Source organism: Anoplolepis gracilipes, chromosome 1 (assembly GCF_047496725.1).
Source record: "Anoplolepis gracilipes chromosome 1, ASM4749672v1, whole genome shotgun sequence".
Taxonomy (NCBI): Eukaryota; Metazoa; Arthropoda; class Insecta; order Hymenoptera; family Formicidae; genus Anoplolepis; species Anoplolepis gracilipes.
Window position 1 is genome coordinate 5,789,874 of NC_132970.1, and position 14,188 is coordinate 5,804,061.

General features: G+C 36.3%; 1 protein-coding gene across 10 annotated transcripts in view; it reads left to right on the top strand.

Annotated features, from left to right (window-relative positions):
• Positions 1-14,188, top strand: part of Sox102f (transcription factor Sox102F) — a 155,081-nt gene that overhangs the window by 109,529 nt on the left and 31,364 nt on the right. For all 10 annotated transcript variants that reach the window (XM_072903016.1, XM_072903070.1, XM_072903025.1 and 7 more), the window contains one exon: positions 8,796-9,527. In XM_072903016.1, coding sequence (XP_072759117.1) covers positions 8,796-9,527 — 732 coding nt within the window. The remainder of the gene's footprint in view (positions 1-8,795; positions 9,528-14,188) is intronic.

The window sequence follows — 14,188 nt, forward strand, 5'->3', positions numbered from 1 at the left end:
CTGAACACATGGCCCCACTTCTTCTTAAACCCACACTCGGTCAGAAGACCCTCCCCCCCTTTCTATCCGTCTGGCTCTTTCGTCCCCTCATCAGTGTATCCTATTCTCTCTTCCTCTGTTCTTTTCTCTCTTTATTTTTTTTTTTCCTTTATTCGTCTCCTCGTCGAGTTCTTTCTTGATAAATCATGCGTAATCCACATGGATTTTGTCTTTAACGAGTTCGTAGCGATCATGACATAGTAAAAACTATGAATCAATTTTTTTTTAACATAGAACGATGATGAATCCATCATTGTTATTTTGGGTATGAAAAAATACCGCAATCAGTATTCGTCATACATCGTAAGATTATATATATTTCTCAATCATTTCGTATCTCACATTATTCTCATTCTCAATACCACCTATACATGTACCGAAAATAAATTTGTATAGAAAGCAATTGTAGGTCTCCGGAAATCTTCTTATCGCATTATTGCGAAAGCGTTCAGTAAGTCATTTCTTTGCGTAACAGTTAATCTATAAGATATGTACATAATAAGAAAAGATAGTAAGATTCTGCCTCGCGGAAATAAGAGAAAAGTACAAAGTTGTGACTGTCACAACGGTGAAAGGTCGAACTTATTTGCTAGTGTCCGCTATTCCTGGGATTCACTTCGTTATCAGCAGGCGTCAAGTGGTTTTTTCATTGGCACCTAGCTGCTCGAGAAGCAGCTGATCGTTATAGCGTGCACAGCCTCTCTGATGTATAAGTCTCGATTGAACAGCGGCGAATCTTGCAAACTAAACATTCGTTTCTTTTGATCTTATTTCTCTCTGAGACCCAAGTTCAGTGGTACGCCATTGCCGCTCTCGTAATCAAGTTACGACGATATTAATTACGACGGCTCGATGCGGCGCGTCCGCGGATTAATAATCCGACTTCACTTTCGTTCATTGATTTGCTTTGGCTCGATACGATAGCCGGCATTTTGTCGCTAGGATTGAAAAAAAGGCTATATTGCTGAATGAAATTTAACTTTTGTATCATCAATATATTACAAAATAATTTCCGTCTACAATTAAATTACTAATAATATATACGCATGTGTGTAGGAGGAGCGGGGGGGGGGGGGAGTAATTTTAATTAAAACATTGACAACAATTTTTAGGTTGTGCGTTATAGAACATAATAAAGAAATTAAAGAAAAGTATACACGACTAGCGCACGAATATATTTGATACGCTTTCTTGATACTTGTGTTAAATCACCATGCGATAAAAGGTTGTCTGTAATTTGTTGTTTTGATGTATACGTGTAACAACCAATTGTCCGGTGATATAAATTTATTCGTGTATCTTTCCTGACCTTTTCGAAGTTTTGTGATCTGTATTGTACAAAACTGAATTTATCGAAAAATATTTCAGAGAAAGGACCTTTTTTATAACGAGAGAAAATATAGGGATAATTTTTCTCTTCGACATTCTACATTTGGAATATTGAATTATAAATTTTAAAAAATATATCACAAAAATAAATTATATTTATATATTTTTGTAACTTGCCATAATTATTTTTACTTTTTTATAAATGAGAATTTTAGACTTTCTCCAAGAATTCGTTTTCTTATTTTTTACCATGTACAAAGTTTTATATTATCATACTTCAGAACGGAAGCCACGAGTCTCGTAGATAAAGCTCACATTGCGTGATAGGGGAACGGCGAAAAAAAATTCGCGGCGAGAGAAGTGATGTTGAGAGATGACGGCAGCAACGGAAGAGAGATGCGCCGGAAATAGTACGAAGGGCTAGAACAACCGCGAGAGACAGCCTTCCTTGATCCCTCCCGATTCCGCTGATAACGTATTCTAGAGGGTAGGAGAAGAACAAGAAGAAGAGGAAGAAAAAGAGAAGAAGAAGCAGGGACCGATGGAAGATTGCTTTTACAGCCGATGCGTCGCGACGCGCGACAAGGCGGGCGGGCGTCGCGACGCGCTGTCGGTTCCTGTGAATGTGTTTCGGTCTAGAATCGTGGCTTACGCTTCTGCCTTGCGTCGCGATGCAAAGAAAAACGGGAGAATTGGACGCGCGAGGAGGATTACTCTCTGGAACAGCTAGCTGCTATCTCCGGTGGGTGACGGTGGGCCGTTACGTTGCACGCGGGTGGTTGTGCGGGGTCCGCGCCCGCTCATACATAAACAAGAGATCGGCCGAGAGGTAGCATCAAAAGAAGAGACGCCGGTACCGGGACTCCATTATGTAGAGCGTATCCCACGGTGGTCCTATAAAGAATACTAACGACGCGGCGCTTTCTCTTACCACGTCCAAGATTTCCTCGCGCGAGATCGCGGCTTGAAAATAGAAATAGCTATCGATATTTAGAAAACTCTCTCTCTCTCTCTCTCTCTCTTTGTCAGTACATTAATTTTTTTATATTTAATTACTTTAAATGCTTTAGACATTAAATTTTAATAATGCTAGAGATGATATTTTGAGTGATATTATATGAGAAATGTCAATTAATTGTGTATCTGATATTTTTAATACACAAAATTCGTACTGATGTAATATTAATGACGAAATTGGCGGAATATTATAGCATCTATTATCAGTATGTCAGTGTATCTGTGATATGAATTGTATAATAATCCAGTGTTATTTTAATGATAAAAGTTTGCACGCCGTACATATGGGGGGATTCTCTTGTGTATGACCTCTCTTACGACAGCTTCCGAAAATGTATGAAGATAAAAATGAAAAATAAACGAAGAGCTGTACATTAATGATTTCTTATCGCCATTGTACACTCTGACCAAGTCAGGCTAGTATAAAATTAGTCAATACCGCGTATCTGCTTTCTTTGTCGTATCGTATAATTGGTAAAGACTTAATTATAAATAATTATAATGCTTTCGGTCCCCTTTTCATGAAGAATAAAGTATAATAAGTTTTTATACATATATTATGATATGTAAAATTATGATTTGCTATCTTTCATTCGTTTCTGCTTACAATTAATAAGATATAAACATTTTTACTAATAATTTATTTTTAATTTTTATACGCAAATCTTATTCGTGATGTTTTGTTACATAATTATAGAATTGATTATATTGTAAAAAAGTAATGTAAAAGAATGTTGTTAATGACTTATAATTAATACTTAATCATAAATCTAAAATTCTATCTAAACTCTTTTATATGATACAATACTTTTTTTAGAATCAAGATATGCAAAATAAATTTAATCAAATTTAATCATTTCATGTTACTATAGACTATTATAAAATGCTTAATTGCATTGTCTACAATCTATCTGACATCACTTCGAGGATGCATTTTTCTCCAAAAATTTCTTCTGTTTCTCACAGCTGTTTCTCACAGTGGACCGCTCGAAACATAGTCTTCGTCCTATTTGCGTGCGCGCTGACGGAAGTCGTAGCTCGCAGTATCGGGCCAACTTTCCCACCCCGACACTGAACCGCCACCCCTGCTTTGCTACTTGAGCTCGAACAGATGCCGCATCCCTAAAAAAAACCAGATTCCTATTGTGCCACTAATAGAAAGTCAAGCATCGACTCACACGCTTACGGCTCGCACCCGCGTGGACGCGTGTCGTTATGCGTGACTATAGCAGTTGTTTGTGTAAAGACATTCTGATCAATCACGATCCACGGAAAAAAATCACAGAATAATCGTCAATTTTTTTTTTTATTTCGGAACATGCCTGTGTAAATTACATTAATTAAACTCTGTATTTTTTGCGTATGGATTTTTTTTCAAAGAAAGAATATAAGTAAAATACGTATGTTTTATAATAAATATAACAGAATTATAGGGGCATATATGTCATGATACAAAGACATAATTTTAAATATAGTCATAACATTGGTTTCAATGATATTATATCTTTAAATATAATAACTGGGATGTTCGACCTTTCTCGATAAGCAAAATATGGCGGTCGGAGTTAATATGTGGCATGCAGTCGCAGATAATTATGTCGAGCTCTTCGGTGAGTTTACTTTATGTCTAGAATGTTGTAATTTTACGACTTGCATACGATAGTATGCCGTTAAATTAATTGCAGCGCTATTTAAATTGTATACATATATAATGTTTTACATAGCGCGTATGTGATTTAATGGCGCTGTAATTTTTTTAAATTGCTGATAATTCTATCACCGATGAGTCTTCTATTTAGTCTTCTAAGCTTTATTAGATTCTAATACATTATGTTTCATATCATTATAGAATTACATGATATTTTCTTTTTATATTATATTACATATGTATGTTTGCAACGCATAACATTGTACATATTTTTATTGTAACGAGAAAATATCATTTAATTCTCTTATACGTGGCATATGAATTTATATGGATAAGAAATATCGTGTTGTATGCTGCTTAACAAAGTTTTCGATCCATTGACCTTATCAGCAATTTTTCATGACAGTAGAACGTATGATGTATTAGAATTTAATTGAAGCTCGATTCCAGAAGACTCGTCGATAGAATTATCAGCGATTTATAATAATCACGACATAGCGGGAAATTGTTGGGGCGCGCGCGCACGGAAGAGAGAAAGAAAAAATGTACTTACGTAATTACTTATCTTATGAACTTAATGAATCAATAACTCAATGAATAGATATTGCATGGGTGCGTGCGAAATACTCATGCAGCGTCCCGCGGGAGAAAGACTCGTTGTCGATTTATCTCATTGTTTATAACAAGTTTACATCCTATCAATATCGACAGTTAACAATGTCGACCTGTTATCATTTAATATAATACACGAGGACCTGAGTGTTTGTTACACGAACTTTGAACCATATTTTCGACCAATCTTTTTTTGAGTGTTTGTTACAACCTCGAGAGAGAGAGAGAGAGAGAGAGAGACATAATCTCGCTCCGAATTTGGATAGATATTTCTTTCTCTGGTTGTATATACGCTTCATTCCATTCATACGAAATTATTTTTTTCATCATGCAATTACAGTAGATAGTAGATCGTTTGAGTTATAGTATATATTCACAGGAAGGAAACCCATCACCACCCGCGCGTTCCTGCACTGTCACCGACGGTGATGATCTTTCGCTATCCTCGTCTGTGATTTCAGTCGGCCGGACACGGTGGCATCTGGCGGTTAAAAATATTTCTTCCGTGGACGTGCCGCAGGCACGCGCGCTTTTTGTTCGGTTGTCTCAGTAAGCGAGGCTATAGTCGCGAATCTGTGCGCTTCGTGAAGTAATTATGCCGGGCGGGAAGTCTAGAGACAGAAATACTTCGCGTACCGAAAGCACGGTGAGAGTTCGCGCCGCAACAACGAAGAACCGCAACGGCGTATACGTGTATACGTGTAGACGCGTATAATGTGGAGACGTAGACAATAGAAATAGAAAAGCGGCACGATAAACTCGGTATACGCGTTCTAGAAAAGAGAGAGAGAAAGGGAAATGTACAGAGAGAAAGAGCAACGGACTCTGTCGGTGAAATTTCTTCGCGTCCGATTGGACGTTTGTTGTACACTGACTGATTGCCACGACTGACAATCGTGACTTATGAGATTACTATTTAGCATGCGTGGTTATGCCGGAAACATATCTTTGCTAAGTATGTGTCCAGCTTATTTTAGCATGCCTTGCCCAAACTTAAACTAATTTTTGAAAAAATTGTAAAATCGTTAATTAGAAGTAACGTTAGAAGTCTATCCTATTTTTTCCTTGTCTCTATAACAGAGAACTCGTATCTTAAAACATATTACAAATATAAAATAATTTTTTTCCAAAACGTTCAACATTCTGTATTGTTTAGAAGAAGGAAAATAAAAGTTTTACGGTTTCAAGCTCTTATTATCGTGACAGCTTATAAATGCAAATAATTCAATATATTTACGAAGTATATTTCTCAGAATAAATAAATATCAAATTCTTTATAAAATTCTCAGATACGCTGTAAAGGAGAAATTAGGTGTTCCCCGACTTTATCGCATCTACAGGGTCATATGACACACGCGATAGACTTTCGATTGATTGTAAAACGACTAGTCTCTTTCCCGGCTAGACAGGGAGTGAATCGCGTCAAAATTCATCAAACCGCGCATCGCGATTTATCGTGTCCCAATCTTGTGCTTTTTATCATCGTCACGTATAGGATTGGAGACACGTTGGCGACACGTGCGCTCGTAGTAGACCGCAGCACGTGGTCCTCGGCGAGCCCTGATCCGTCGCGACTCGCGATTCGCGCTAGTGCACGTGTGCATGTGCATCGAGCGCGACCGCACGTGCTTACACAATCCCAGCGTGCGGCACGTATCGCGCGAGTTCGCGCGTCGCAAGAAATGCGCTCGAAGGCGTGCGTGCAGCATGGATATTATTACGGCCATTGTAGCACATTGTAACGCACCGCCTTCGGTGTTATGCGTCCTCCCACATTATCAGCATGCTGACCGTTTTGCTCAGTGTTTTTTTGCATATACGATTTGCATAATAGACTGCGATAATGCATATCAAACACGACCAGAAAGAGAGAGGGAGAGAGAGAGACGCCGACAATATAATTCTGAAATTTTTTGAATTTAACACAAGAATTAAGGACTACAATATTCTTTCTTTTAAAACAAGAAATATTGTTAATTTTTATAGATATAAAACATTAATTTATGATGCACAAATATTTTCTTAACAACGTACAAATGTTTTCTTACAAAATATGCTTTAAAACAGATTCGTATATAATTATAGATATGTGTTACAAGCATAATTAATAAATAAATACAATAAATATATTATAATATCAATAAAAAACTTAATATTTTTTATGAGATAAAGTATATATATATATTTTACATGCAATAAGAAATAGTTCTTCAAACGCCTCTACGCAATGCGACACACACACAACACATATCTCAAATAAATATTATTCTTTTATTTCCATAAATATTATCTCTGTCATAAATAGGTTCCCGGAAACGAAAAATTAGCTCATATTGATTCAGCTAAAACAATTCCATTAAAACTTTTTGATACTTTTTTATATTTTTTATATTATTTTTACTTTTACTTTTTATATTATTTTGGTTTATACTTTTTTTTATATTATTGGCTAAAAACATCTTAATATTCTTGTTTAAAACATTAAATTGATTCGTCAGATTAAGCGGTGATCTAAATTAGTACGTATATATATAATCACGCATACAGTTTATATTTAATATGTCTCTTTAATTGATCGATAAATTCACATATATTGTGAGGAAGGATCTTATATGTAGATCTTTTTACGCACAACGCATCACATAAATATTATCTTTATCTTCGCAATACAGTTATAGCAGTCTAAGGTGATGGCCGATGACAGCCGCGATATCATTATATATTTCATAACTTTATGATATATTGTTCCCCCCTTCCTTTCCCCATGTTCCGAGAAGATGTATGCGGCATTTTCAGCACCGTAAATCGTTCTCCATTATGTGACTAACAAATGTCCGCGTAACGCGCAGTAATAAATCTCTCCCTGTAATTATATACATTACGAGACGATTTTGAATGTAAAGCGACATATAAAGCGCGTTTCCTTGGGTTGAAAAGTCGTTTACGTCTAAAAGTCATTATCTTTGACATATATACGCAATGCACTTTACCTCTGCACATCAATCGTGTAGCTTAAAAATGTAGATCAAACGCATTAATAAGAGACATTGACGCGTTGTTGAATGAAATGCTCGATTGTTTTAAGTGAAAAGCGTAATACAAATTTAATACAAATTTCACACTTGTTCAACACAATATTTCGTATTATAAATCTGAAAATTGAAATACGACTTGGAAAACAGATTTCAAGAAAAAGTCGGAAAAATCAAGGATTTAAGATGTTAGCTTTTTTTATCAAACAAATTACTTTTCTCGGAAATGAAAAGCTTTCACCGTGTTAAAGTCTGTGTGCTGCCCGAAATGCGGTTAAGGTTTATCTCACTTTTCATTGAGCGCCGATCAACGAAACCGCGAGCCGCACTCGTTCCTGACCTCGCAACCTCGCTCGCATTGGCCAGTGGAAGATAATCAACCAACGTAGCTTTCTCTCTTTCTCTTCCTTTCTCTCTCTCTTTTGGTTTGTTCATCGCGTCTCTCGGTCAGTCCATTAATGAAATCTCGCGTCGATTAATGGGAAGATCATTGCGACATGACAGCGGGCGCAACAATAATTTTCGTCCGATAATTGCGCATTATTATACCTCGTGCCCGGTTATGTAACTGTCACTCCTCGGTTTGCCGATATCTTTGACGACGATGCTGTCGCCGAATCGGGAAACGACTGGTCGATCGCGCGATTTGAATTTAGATTTGGTAATTTGTAGACGGAAATGAATGGACGAACTTGGGATAGTCCGTGTCTAAATTAACTCCGCGCCAGATGGCAGATAGTTTAGACGTCGCGCCCGCCGGGGACGTCCGAATGACGTAAGGAGTAGCGTCGCGTCGTTTCGTCGCTTGCTCTGGTCTTGCACCTAAAGATGTTGAAGTTTATTCCACTATTCTTTCGCATTATCAATAAAAGAAAGATTGATAAAGTGTTCAATAAATAATATCTGACATTTTAGACAATCATTTATATATAATATATAAAAAAACAAGTTGTATCTTCAAGCGTGTAAAGAACATTTGACGATCGGCGTTTCTAACGTCAACAATCCTCTCCCCCCCGCCCTTGCTTCCTAGTATACATCGCAATCAAGCAATAGCTGTTAACACTATAAAAAGAAAAAAAAGAAAAAAACTTAGCAGTCTTTTGCTTGTGTTGCAGACTGAGGATGTCCTCAAAGAGGAAGTCGCCACCAACGAAGCTATCGGAGGGCGGGGGCGGTACGGGTACAGTGGCAGGCGCTAACGAGGAGGAGGAAGACACGACCTCGCCGGTGGCCGGTTCCGGCGGTGAGGCAACCGTCGGTGAGGAGGGTGCCGCCACCCCCGTCGATATCGAAGAGTGCTACTCCCATCAGAGAGGCGGCGAGTGCGAGTCGTCGGGTTGTTCGTCACCGGCGACCACCAGCGAGCCGGATCTGCGCGACTCGCCGTCGCCCTCGTTAAATTCCCTACGGACAGCCAAGCGGCAGAGGTTGCTGTTCCTGTCGAACCAGGACACCCTCGCGCCGTATCATCCCCATCATCACCATCACCATCACCATCATCATCATCATCACCACACAAACACGTCGTCATCGTCGGGCGGTGTATTGGAACCGGCGAGTTCCTCAGAGTGCGGCTCGCCACCCACCCTCCTCTCCGTCGACTCTTACTATCCTCATCATCCTCATCACAACAACAACAACAATACCGTCACCCAAAACAACAATAACAACAATAATAACGGAAGCGGCCCCGCCGCCGCGGGCAGCAAGAGATCCATGGACGACGTTCTTAAAAGGTTAACGTGCAAGATGAACAGTGAGTCCCTATCTATCCAGGACGATACCACTAATGGTAGGCGGACGTCACCGCCGCTCTCCTCGACACCAACTGGCCACAATGCACATAGGTTAGTCCAGGTGATATTATATATTGAAATAGAAATTGTAGGGTGGGCAAAACATAAGATTCTTATTTTACCCTTCTTTCACCATTCTTAATTGTCTAAATGAGAAAATTACAAAAAAAAAAAAAAAAACATTTTTATCGTACAGCTTTAAGCAAAATAAAAAATGAACGAGAAGAAAGATAAATTTGATAGCTCTTATTCCATTATACATATAAATGTATTTGGATATTAATTCATATTATACATTCGTTGTATAATTGTTGTATAACTCTGCTGTATATTCGTATTAAAAAATATATTTCTTTATCTCATTTCTAATAAATTCCAAAGAAAATTACTTCTATTTTTAAATTGTTAGGATTTTTGATATGCTATTATTATATCAAATTTTTTTATTATTTTTATTATTGTATCAAATTTTTTAATTATCAAAAGCTTTTATTAGCGCAGTCAAGAAATATTCCCTGAATGATAAGAAAGGATAACACCTTACTCTTCTTATAGAACTTCTTCCTATTTTCCCGGTCGTTCAGTCTCAAACGATTAGTGCAATTCATGCGACGTATCTCGATAAGCGTCTCTTACGTAACTTATATGTCATGTTAATTATATTCGATACTTGTTCGATCGACATTGTAACAGTGCACTACTCTGTTGCAATATCATAATGCGCCACCGTGTCGCCGAGGTTATCATATCTCTCCCACTTTACATAACTGATTAATATAATATAATGGCAAATATCTCAGAGGCGGATGTGGCTTTTGCAATTCTTTTATGAGCTTATGACAATTTTTGCTTTCGACTAATTTAATTGCTACCGATTATGTAATCGAAGAATACAAATATTCACTTAAATATAATCTTAATTTTAACAAAGAAAATTGATCTGTAAACGCAATTATAAATTATTGTTTTTATAAAATAATTTTTTACATGTTGCTATCATGTTAATACTTACTTACAATTATCTCGGTTATTTAATAAGAATATTTTGGAACATAGTAATTGTCGTTTTTAATAAATTTTGATCTTTAATCAAATATGTTTAAACAATAAAAAAAATTGTATATTTTTGTGTGCATTAAAAAATAAATTAAAATCTCTTGGATTAAAAGATGAATGCTTAAAAAAAACGAACTTTTAAATTTAGTTTGTAAAATTATCGATATATACATTCTTCGAATACAATTTACAATGATATCTCACATTCTCCATCATACGATATTATCGCCGGAAATTAGAACGGCAGCTATAATTTTGTTTTCTGAAAGAAAAGACCACTGTGTCGTTTCTTGCTTCAACATTCACAAGGCCTGGTATCTTGAATGCGGTAACATGCAACTAACGATCGGGCGGGTCCTAAAAGGGACTATTGTCCCGAAACCATAAGGCCAACTTAGCGGTCTTTTGAAATAGATCTCTATTGCCGTACATTCAGTTGACAATGACCAGTAACCCAAGAACAAAAAACAGTATAACGTCAGCGATAAAACAACTCAAAACGATATTATCAAATAAAAAATGAAAGAGATCAATTTTTGTTTTTTTGTATGCATATGCTTTCATGAAAATTTAATGAAACTATTGGACACTGTTTCTGCAATTAATTTTTTAAGGTATTTTTAATACATTTTCATCGCCGCATAATATATATTTTTTTATTGATATTACATTGTTATATACTACAATTGTGCGGATTAAATATCTTGAGAAAATCTATGACAAGTATATACGTACACGTTTAAACGATTATTTTACATGAATAATAGTTGCTCTATAATCAGGTCCATCAATGAATTAATTGGTTACGTCATTGATCAGTAACTCATAATTCAGACGATTTTTTTATATTTTAGTATCAAATCGATTCATACACAATATCAAAGTCGAGAATATAGAGCGTAAATTGTTTGCGCGTGACTAATTGCGATTCTTATGCGTCATAAACGATGGCATGGTAGCACTATGATAGTGCTATTATAAAATTATACTTTTATATTTGCTATTATCCCGCAATACTATTGCGACGCATGTATTGTGCATTTAAAATTTTTTAAATTAGAATTACCTGATTTAATGGAGCATTTACGCAAACGTTTGTAATATAATTACGATCAAATTGTATCACGAACTTCCATGTTATTTTTTCTGAATCATAAGAGTGTTAATATTCACACAAGAAGACCTTACATATCTCTGCTATTACGACAGTAGGTTCGCGCGGAATAATACCTGGCAAAACTGCACGCAGAATAAATAACAATAGAATAGCAGAATTCTCTTTGCAAAAAGTATAGATAATATGCAGCGCAACGTGTCCTATGTTGACATGGAGTCATTGAAAGCAAACGAGTGAACTTGGCAACGTGGAAAAGCGGTAGCACAAGAACTGTGCCAGTTTGCTGCCTACATCGAGCAGAAGAACGGCGGGCCAAGATTCTTCAAAAATTCAGCCAACAGTACAACGTGCACTTACGTTGACGTTCAACTTCTTTTTGGAGCATGTTCAATCTGACTTCGCGTATATCGAAATAACACGAATGATTTAAAAATATACGGCCAATGCTCACGATGTTATTATCATGACACATAATTGTATCTGTATAATATGCATATACATGTAATATCGAATACACTTAATTAAAATTAGTTTCCATTGGAAGTTGGATCAATTTATTATTTAGCAATGAACTAGGAAAAATTACTATCTTTAATAATGTCAATTTTCTTTTTCGCGAAGATAAGTTGGGAATTAAGGTACGACCCGATGATGTGTCAAATTTGTACAAATTTACGCATTTGCAACAAATTCGGCGGAACGTACAAACAACTGTAACAACATTGTTACATAAAGCGTCTCGAATCCGTACATCGTATATGCATCACTGACGTATCGCGCGCGCGAATCGTATTATGAGCACGCACGAGCAGCATTTGAAGATACGAGTGAGTAGCAAATAGAGTTATAGGGTGGACGAAAATATCGAGATGTACATTAGCTCTTGGCTATTCTAAATATAGCCGGTATTGAATAAAAACCCGTGGAGTAACCGTCGCATTATGGACCGGCGATAACTTCGAGATACATAAAAAACTGATATTTTTGGTAACGAAGAGATTGACGACGTCGATAAAAACTTTCATCGGCAGTCAGTTTAATAGCATAATGCTATTAAGGCATGAATAACTTACTAAGATATATTATAAAAATGTGTAGAATCATTTTTTCAAAAGTTAGATTTTAGAAATACAGCAGATATATTATTAAATTTATTAGGATTTTATTCAATGGATCACACAAAATAAGGATGTTTTTATTTCAAGATAAATCAAAATCGGGAAAAAAACAAATAAAATATAGATAGCTTGGTGATTTATACATATTACAGAATAATTGATTAATTGCGTCGATTGATTCTTGCACCGTAGACATATAATTATCGACAGTTATATTTAATGATACCAACCGTAGTTTTGACGAAGTACTGCTATAAATCGAACGTTTCTCATCAAGATCTCACGTGTGAGTCCTTGCGGGGTACGAGGTGCGAAAATCTCTTTATTCTTATTGACTTTATCTACGATCCACTGGATCGGGATTGATGTGCCATCAATTTATCATACATTCCCGTCCGTTAATGTGTGCACATGAGAGTATATTGTATACGCAGTGTACAGTATACGTAACACAAAAGAGATGAAACGATCATTTATCTTGGCTCGCGCTGAAATTAAGCCCTTCAAGTGTCTTAACATCCGATAATAATAACAAGGAGAAAAGCTTTTTTTCTTTATTTTCAAAGCCATTAATAATAAGCACAAACGAAATCCGTTGCCGAGTTATATCATCATTATCAGACTAAAGAAAGTTTGTGTAGAATTAAAGCTTTTTCGCGGAAGCCGGATGCGCGCATTCGTTAGCTGCCTATTGCACAAGAAAGAGAGAGAGAGAGAGAGAGAGAGAGAGAGAGAGAGAGAGAGAGAGAGAGAGAGAGAGAAAGAGGAAAGAAACGAGAAAAAAGATTTAAATGCTCAGAAAATATTTAAATATCACAGTTTAATTAATTTTAATTAATTATCTTTCAAATTAAATTGAGTAAATATTTCATTCTATATATTTTTCTATTTTAATATCTGACATTAATCATCTAGAAGAAAACTTATTAATATAACGGATTGATATATAATATATTTAAAACATTAAAACTTTTAATTACCCAGCTACTAGCTGTAAAAAATTTAATTCCTAATTTAAAAAGTCAAGACGAGATTTATTGAAAATCGGAAAATATTAAATAAACAAAAATCGATTGCTAGTAATAAGTAAAGAAAAAATATGAGATGTGCCAGACACTCGAAAATCAATAAATAATTTAAACACTTGTTTCGTGTCATCAGGTATAACTTTAATCGTTGACCCTTGTCATGAGAGTAATCATGCTGAAGCTCGCTAAACTGAAGATGCTGGCCTATATTTTTCGCAGCATAGACTTTCTCGTTGTCAACATGGTTTACCCTCGTCCACCTCCTCGTTCACGCAGTCTTTGTCCGACTTGTGTCTCCTAAGCGTCGCACAATAGGCCTGTATCACTTATTCGCGGACCATTTTCTCCGACATAAAGGCGCAGAGGCTCGAGGCAGGTTCTGGGCGAGCGCTC